We start from the raw sequence: 9,072 nt of genomic DNA on the forward strand, positions 1-9,072 counted from the left end.
GCGCACCAGAAGGGAAAAGTTGCTCATCAATAAATCATAAAAAGAGTAAATAATTAAACAGAATCGTGAGTACTATATTAGAGATATGCTCAATAAGGTTCGCTATTGTAAACTTTGTAATACTTCATGTTGCTTGATGCGACTGAAACTTTTCCTAACTGCTCCTCGGAACTCTGTAATCACAAATAAGAGGAGATGAAAATCTTTGGAGATTGTGGAGAAACGGTAATAGATGGTAATATAGATATCGACTTATGGTTTTTGCAAATATTTAAATATACGATAGACTTCCAATTGAGTTACGTATTTTATTTTCTATACTAAATTGCAAGAATATGAATGATCAACAATTAAATTCTATGCATAGAATATTGCGTAACATCCTCTACTGTTCTATATTAGTAATAGTACAACAGAACGCTGGTAAGCACACAGTAAACGTCTAAAAGACAAAGTAATAGAAAGAATCCTTGATAGCCGTAATTAGCATGTTTCAACTACATCTTTAGGGCACTTAATAAGTCAAATAGTACAGCACTTGCTGTACTATTTAGGTCACCAGGAATATTCCTGGAGTTAAAGGTATTTGATTTGCAAACAGTGAGATTCACTGCACTTGATTTCACGGGGCATGGGATTGACAGCCCTATCCTCGTATAAAAAAAAATAATAACGAACCCGGCTCTTTTTTTGACCCAGCTTTATGGTGATTAGCTATTTTAGTTAATAGTTATTAATATTTTTTGTTAATTTTTTTTGTAGTTTTTTTTAGTATAAAAAAACACCCACTTTTCCAAACAGCCTTTTGGCTCGGAAGTGGTTTTACTACTCTCTCTTATGTCTGGCCTATTCCCAATGTAATTGTAACAATGACTTTGTAACAAATAACATACAGTCTGTGAAAGGACGTTTCCATCGTTTAGTCCTGGAGACTGGAATCAACGCTAAGACGGCGATGGACGCATGGGAAGGGGGGTAAAAAGACGTAATGAGATGAAAATAAATTGAATTGAATTGAAAATTGAATTGTTTCGGACAGGGGAGGTCTAGTTCATTTAACGCTGGTGACATCATTTATTATTATTAATTAAGTCTTTAGCAGGACTCATTTAAATCTATTATGTCTTCCAGGTACCAATTTGAGTTTTGAAGAATTTAGAATCCTGTGAATCATAAGTTAATTTAGCCTTATCACGAATAATCATAATTTCCCAATGCACGACACACCGTAACTTTACCGCCTCTTTTTCTTTTTGTCCAAGTACCTTCCCAAAGGATATTCCGTGTGACGCCATTGAGCTTAGGAAAAGTTTGCAATTTTCTGGCCCAAAAATTCCCCAACCCTCTCTATAAAAATTATACATACACGCAATGTAATATTTGAGTTATGAAAATTCTTGAGAAAGAACATTTCATGCGTCTCCAGCGTGAATACAAATTACCCGAAGGTGGCAAAAAGTTAAAACACAGAGAACATAGGTGAAGAATTTCATTTGTAAGATTAAAGCCATGTAATTTGCCAACAAACCTTATTTTGACATTCAATTGGTCAGGTAAAAACCTCAGGTGAAGTACACTTAAAAAATTGCTCAGTCAGGTGCATTTAACCAGTCTGGCAGGTTCGTGAAGTCTTCAAGTTCTTCAAATGAAAAATAAAACACTTCTCAATGAAGTTGCTTCACAATAAATGAGGGTTGGCTCACAAAACTGCTGCAGACTTAATTTTTCCGGTTAATTGCTGAAAGCACTGACCAGAGCTTTTCAAATGAGCTTGGTGTGCAATTTTTGTGGTGAAAAAAATCCCAAAACTTTGGTTGGAGTAGAAAAAGTCTCACTTCAATTTTTCCTCTTTCACCTCTACTTTTTTTCGCCGTTTCTCAATATTTTGCCGTATTTTGTCTTCTGATGAATGAATTCGTACACCATTTGTCCAGCTTCTTTTCGACCTATGCCCTTTTAACCCCATGCTCCATCATATACACGATAGAGAAAAAAAAATAGAGGAAAATCCTGCCTGCGAGGGAAATCCCTCTAACATGAAAAATGTGGGATGGACAGAATGTTGAAGGTTCTTGTAAATAAAAGAACAACCACAGGGATTGCTAAGAAAGACACATTTCTCCTTGTCGGGAAAACTTTCTATGCAGCAACAATTATACGATGCAGGTGAAATGTTTACCACACATTTTGCCTGTTCCTGGACTTTCCACGCTTTTCACATTGTGTAAGGGATAAAGACGAAAGTTTTCTGAGAAAAAGTTTTTAATTTGCCGCCCAGTTTTTTTTTCACCCACATTTTCATTGTAGGATTCCAAACAATTTCTGGCAAAGGGCAGTCAATTAACCGAATAAGACACTTTGGCACCAAAGAATTATATGACATAAGATATATTCATAAAAGATTATCAATTTTATGGTATTTATTAATAACTTACATTAAATTAAATATGAATTACTTTGAAATAAATTTATTATAAATTGTATTTTTAATAAAAAGATGAGGAAAGGCATATCATTCTTTTTGTTAAATGTTGAAACTCGTAACTTACAGTATAGTCTCTCTCAATCGGACATACGGGGCAAAATTTCATCCAAGTTATCGAGAGATTTGGACATCAAAGTAATTGTATTAGATGAGTTCATATATTCTGTCAGTAGAAGAGGTCGAAAGTTTGGAGTGATATACCTCAGCTCCTGATGAACATAATTAGATGAGTGAACTATTGTTGGAAAGCTTGGTTCATTAGCTTTCAGAATCTGGTATATGTAATTGGCTATGGGTAAATCATGGTCATCCAGAACCATTTATGTCGAAGAAGACACTTTTTGCAGCGTCATTTTTGACCATCTACTGCTGGGCCCAGGAGTGACCCACAATTCTCGCACTTGGAGTGTTCGTTAGAGGAACTCAAAGGGTATAATTTGTAGAAAAAACTTTTTTTTGGACATCTAACTTTTTTTTATTCATCCACTTTTGCAAGAATTTTAAAATGTTAAACGCATAGAAAAAAATGACAGAAATCCTTCTATCCCATTTTCTGGACAAACTAATGAAGTAATAACTAATTTTTTTTAATATTGTTCAAGTATGATTTATTATTTTTTGAACAAGTGTATAATTCTCATTTAGATTTATTAGTCACATAGGCAGTTTTAAATGAAGCGTTATTTCTAAGTCTAGGACGTTTAGAATTTAGTTTAGAATTTAGCTTTTAGTGTCTTTTTCAAAAAGACATGAAATTGAACTAGGTGGATGCTCTAAATGAAGACGACAATTAAACTTCAGCATTTTTTTAGTGATAGAAAAATTTTCTCAGTTTTATAAGTTTTTATTAATCGAATGGCCCATGTTTAGGTTCTTTGGAAAGGTCTTTAAATTTCTAATTAGACTAAACCGATTCCAATGGTTACGAACTAACAATAAGCCTATAATAAACTGATTTTTGATCCGGTAAATGATGCGAAAGTACTAATGCAGTAAAATCTACAATGTCATACGGGTTCCAACAATTCTAAAAGCATTTGACGCTTTGGCAGCGCTTTTTGAAATATTTTTAATATTTTAATACATCTGCATATAGGGAAAAAAAACAAACATTATTATTGTGAGGTATCTAATGCAAGTGTCCCGGGTTCGAATCGCCTTTAGGTCACCAGTAGTTTTTCTAGCATTAAAGGTCTTCGGATTGCATTCAGTGAGCTTCACTGCACTTGATTCCACGGTGCATGGGACTGACAACCCCATCCCTGTAGGGGAAAGTACTCTCCCCTTGAATGTTCATACCTTCGAATAATATAAATTTTCTTTAATTTTTTCTAATCGACTTACACATTTCTATTAAATATTAGTTAGCTTACTATCAATTATTATAAATTATTGATAATTATGTGTAAGTCTCTTAGGAAAAATAAAAGAAAATTCACATTATTCGAAGGCATGAACGTTCGAAATGAGAGTACTTTCGCCTATAAGACATAATAATAAATATTTAGAAATTCACTTTGCGGGAAGGCCTAAGTTAGTCTATGGAACGTTGTGCCGTAAATTATTTTATTATTATTTATCAAATAATAGTCTTATGATTCATCCTTACCTCAATCGTCCCAAAAATTAATAGTTCTTTTATGTCAAATTGTTCAAAATATATCCTAGAATTCAATGATTAAGATTCTGTTCAATAGGCACAGAATAAGTGTAATTAGATGCCCCTCAATTCAGCACCATGCTGCCGAAAATTCATTGTCGTCATTTAGAGAATTTTTGCGGCCAGAAGTGCCGGAAGTTTCTTCCAGAAAAAAAGCTTCTCTCCTCGAAGCCAAAGCTCTGTGAAAAGATTAAAGTGTTTGGTGCGGTGTCCATTATTTATAGGAGCTCATTTATAAGTTATACCCCCTGCTGAGACTTCGATCCCGACGAAATGGTAATTCATGGTAGAACTGCCTTTTTTGTAGGTACATCTTTTTGGCATGGACAGGAGATGCCAGAGAGACAGACAGGGTAAATTGTAGATGAAGGCACACCCACCCACAATGTTGAGTTTATATTCTAAAAATTTATTTGACATTTTCCACTTCTTTCGTTTCTCCTCACTCCGCCGGGAAAATAATTTTCATCCACCAGCCTCTTTCTTTCCACTGAAGCCCCAAAGGTTGGCCGGAGGAGCAGAATGGGAAAGTTAAACATGAGAGCGACATACGGCTCAGCCACCCTCATTCATATATCACTTCAAAACTGGAGACATCTCATACATATATAGATTACCTTGTGGTGGAGACGCTACTTTTCCAAATGAAAAGTGACACAGCAACGTCCAACATGAATAGTATTTTACGAGAAATGGCTTTCTTGCGGTTTACGAGAGATAAACCATAAATGTGTTGTGCTCCTTCGTGTACAAACCAGCGGTGGGATCCTCCTGAGCCAGCATGAGTATGAAATATTCAATGGAAAATGACATTTGACCCCATTAGGCGATGGTGGATTCTGAAGGCCACATATGTGTTGCAATGGTGAAAAATTGTTGCAAAATTGAGTTTCAAAATTGTCTCCTCATCTTCAAAAAATTTTCTCTGTATTACAAAGATGTTGCTACCAGGTAATGTATTGCAATAAGAAAAGTGGGACATCAGAAGAAGTACATCTCAAATCCTTTTGCTAAGATCCTTTGTGTAATCACAGGGAAAATGGCTTAGAAAATTGCTTCTCCTCTTAGAAGATTGTAGTTTTGCTTGTTTTGCACCAGTATGCGAAATTTTGAATTCATACAATTTTCCACGATATTAATATAATTTTATATGTGTTATATTTAAATATTGCTAAGAGGCATTAGACCACAATTCGAAATTTAGTTCTAAAAAAAATGCTAAAATTTAATTTTAATATAATTAACATGATAGTAAAACTACACTTTTTAGTTAGGTAGGGGAGACCGGGGCAGAATGAGCCACGTATAGTATTAGATAGTGGTATCTTGAAGGAGTATTGAGGAAACCACTCTTTATTCTAAATATATACTTCCCTACCTATTCATTGAAATATTTATCAGCCTCATACAAACTTTTTTTGTACAAATTTTACATAATGAAAAATTTCATTTAGTGGCTAATTCTACCCCGGTCTTCCCTACTCCTTTTGTCCATTCCATCCCATACAATTTTATAAGTACGGCATTATGAAACCATATATGTTTAAGATCTACTTTTATTTCTTTCTAAGAGTTATGAAGTAAGAACATTATAATAATTTATTTTCTAAATTCTGAATCATGGTTGCGCCTGCCGCTGTCTTCCCATAACCGGTGCACCAGGTAAACGATAGAAACCTATGGTGTACTGACCGCATAAGTCAGCCCATATAATCGAGTCTCATTATGCAGATGATTAAAAGAATGAAATGAATTGATCTCATTTGGTATGGCAAGGGAAGGAGACAAGAGCGAGGCAATGTCCCGCAATTTTCACTTCATGTAAACAAATTGTTGAGAAGTCCTAGAAGTAGTCAATTAACACTTCAAAATCCAAATTAAATCCTCTTTTAAATCTGTTGGAAGTCCCGAGAATTGGTTTATGAAGGATTAATTCAAGTGGAAAATCATTTTGAGCTATTTTGTACAATAATCCCTTTAGATTATGGATAATAAAATTTAATAATTTTTTGAAGAATACGACCTCTGGCGCTATTTTATATTCAGAATATGGCTTCTCTACCTTCACGTAAATTTTAAGAGAAATTGAAGAAAAATCGTCACACAGAAACAATTTGCGAAAATCTGCATAATGGAAGGAGCTCACCTCTTTGTTCTTGGAATGGAAAAAGTCGCAGTGCTGGGAAAGTCATAAAGAATCTCTCATAAAAATAGATTCTTAAACCACGACAGACTATTTTCAGCGTTGATTTTTTTTACATTGCTTTAACTTTAGAGAAGGTGATTTAATGGTGATGATTCTCCTATGAATTTCACTTGAGACACTTTTCCATAACTGTTATGTATAACAAGTTTATAGTGTCGCCCTTCAGGAGGCACTGCTCACAATTAGTCCTATAAAAGGCGAGCTCGTCATAAGCTCGCTCTCTGTTCCTCCCCGGCCACCTAAGAGTAATAAAGTAGTTAACAAGGCCAACCCAACAAAAGTCTTTCTCTCGCCAGATATATCATCTGGCGACGAGGATTTAAGTACCACGTATTGTAAAAAGGTGCGTAAAAGTGCAATAGTGCAGTGTAGTGAAAATGGCAGCGCTTGTGGGAGCCATCGAACCCTATATCCCGGGTGAAAATTTCAACCACTATCGTCGCCGCATGGATCATTTAATGGCGGCCAATGATATAGAGGAGGGAAAAAAGAAATCCGTTACGATTTCTCTCATGGGATCGATTTGCTACGCAAAACTCGTTTCCCTATTGGCCCCGGCATCTCCCGAAGATGATAGTACAACGTACAAAGAGATGATGGACACGTTGGAGGAGCATTTTAAAGAATCCAACAATGTCATAGCAGAAAGATGCCAATTCAACATGCGAGTCCGCCAAGAGGGAGAAAGCGTTGAAGACTACATTGTGGAAATCAAATCCATGGCACAGGAATGTCACTTTAACAATTGTCTGGAGGAGTGTCTGCGTGATAGGTTGGTTAGTGGTATAAACGACAAGCCACTTCAATCCAAGCTGATCTCTAAGAGAGACCTCACATGGGAGAGAGCAAGAGAATTATGCATAGCAGAATTCCGGGCCAGACGAAATGTGAAGCAGATGGAAAAATCCATGTCAGGAGGGGCTGCAATTCATGTTTTGGAGACGCAAAAGAAGATCACAAAGAGCCCAAACCAGCAGAAACAACGGTTCCAGGGTGGAGCGAGAAAGAAGATTCAGGGGAAGCAGCAAAAATCGAACAATCAGCAATCATCATCCAGTGGCAGTGTGTGTGGACGCTGTAATCTATCACACAATAGAGGCGAGTGCAGAGCTTATAACAGTATCTGCCGGCAGTGTAATAGGAAAGGCCACTGGGCTATTTGCTGCAGAACCAAATCTGAGTTGAGTCAATCATCATGGGAGCAACACAACATCAAAACAGCAAGTAACACCCAAATTACTAACCCCATGTTTCTATCCCTTCTTGTAGATAATGTTAGGGTGGACTTCGAGGTGGATACGGGTGCTGCTTGCACAGTTATTGGACAGGAGAATTTCCTGAAATTGTTTCCCGAAAAAAGATTGGAACCATGCAACATTGAGCTAAGCCAAGCAGATGGCACCGCGGCAAAGATTATCGGAAAAGCTCAGGTAAAGGTTCATAATAATTATCTCTTTCTCTACGTGATCGCGTCAAAGAAAAATACTCCCCCATTGCTGGGTCGAGATTGGATGAATTTAATCCTCCCCTGCTGGCAAGAAAAATTATCAAGTGCTTTAATTCAGAATGATATTAGTAAAATTGAAAGTACTTTGGCATGCGAAATTAAAAATAATTTTCCTAGTATATGTAATTTTGATAGTAAAAGTCCAATAAAAGATTTTGAGGCAAAAATTCATTTAAAAGATGAGGTCAGTCCTATTTTTTATAAAGCTAGAAGCATCCCGATTCAGATAAAAGAAAGAGTCGAATCGGAATTGATTAAATTATGCGAAGAGGACATTCTCGAGCCAGTTCAACATAGTGATTGGGCTAGTCCTATCGTTGTGGTTCCGAAAGGAGACCAAATTAGAATTTGTGTTGACTTTAAAGTGTCAATAAACAAGCATATTTATAAAGAGCACTATCCACTTCCACAAATTGATGAATTGTTGGCCAAAATAAGCAAAGGCAAAGTTTTTTGTGCAATAGATTTAAAAAGTGCTTATCAGCAAATCTCAGTTGAAGAAAATTCTAGAAAATATTTAACCATTAATACTCATAAGGGGTTATTTCGGTATAAAAGGCTACCCTTTGGCGTATCATCCGCCCCAAGTATTTTCCAAAATCTCATGGATCAGGTATTATTTCAGATTCCGAATACTATTTGTTATTTAGATGATATTTTGATCTATGATGAGAATGAAAGGGATCTAAAAGCCACTTTAATGAAAGTCCTAAAAGCATTAGAAGAATACAACATCAAAATTAATTTAGATAAATGCGAATTTTTCGTAGAACAAATCAAATTCTTGGGCCATTTAATTTCCGAAAAAGGAATTATGCCTAACCCAGAAAAAATTCTTGCAATCGAGAAAGCCCCTGAACCAAAAAATTTAAAGCAGCTTCAAGCGTATTTAGGTTTAATAAACTATTACGGAAAATTCATTCCGAATTTAGCGGAAAAATTGCGACCCTTATACGATTTACTCCAGAACAAAACCGATGGGAGAAATTGGGGGGACAATGAGGAGCTGTTGGACACCAGGGAAAGGTGTGGGGGGAAAAACAACAGGCAAGAACTGGGTGGGGGCAGAAAAAATGGGCAAAAGTGGGAATTTGGAGATAAACAGCGAAAATGTTTTGAAGACAGCAAGGAACTACTGAAGACTGATAGTATTCTTATCCACTACAATCCAGCACTACCATTGATTGTCGCTGCAGATGCATCACCGGATGGAT

The 9,072-nt window shown here is 36.1% G+C and overlaps 1 protein-coding gene across 1 annotated transcript; it reads left to right on the forward strand.

Moving 5' to 3' along the window:
- Window positions 1–6,499: 6,499 nt before the first annotated feature.
- On the forward strand, window positions 6,500–7,784 carry LOC129798794 (uncharacterized). Its single transcript, XM_055842143.1, has 2 exons — window positions 6,500–7,531; window positions 7,621–7,784. The coding sequence occupies exons 1-2, from the start codon at window positions 6,729–6,731 to the stop codon at window positions 7,622–7,624; spliced, it is 807 nt and encodes a 268-aa protein (XP_055698118.1). The 5' UTR covers window positions 6,500–6,728; the 3' UTR covers window positions 7,625–7,784.
- Window positions 7,785–9,072: the final 1,288 nt, after the last annotated feature.

Source organism: Phlebotomus papatasi, chromosome 1, assembly GCF_024763615.1.
Source record: "Phlebotomus papatasi isolate M1 chromosome 1, Ppap_2.1, whole genome shotgun sequence".
Classification (NCBI taxonomy): domain Eukaryota; kingdom Metazoa; phylum Arthropoda; class Insecta; order Diptera; family Psychodidae; genus Phlebotomus; species Phlebotomus papatasi.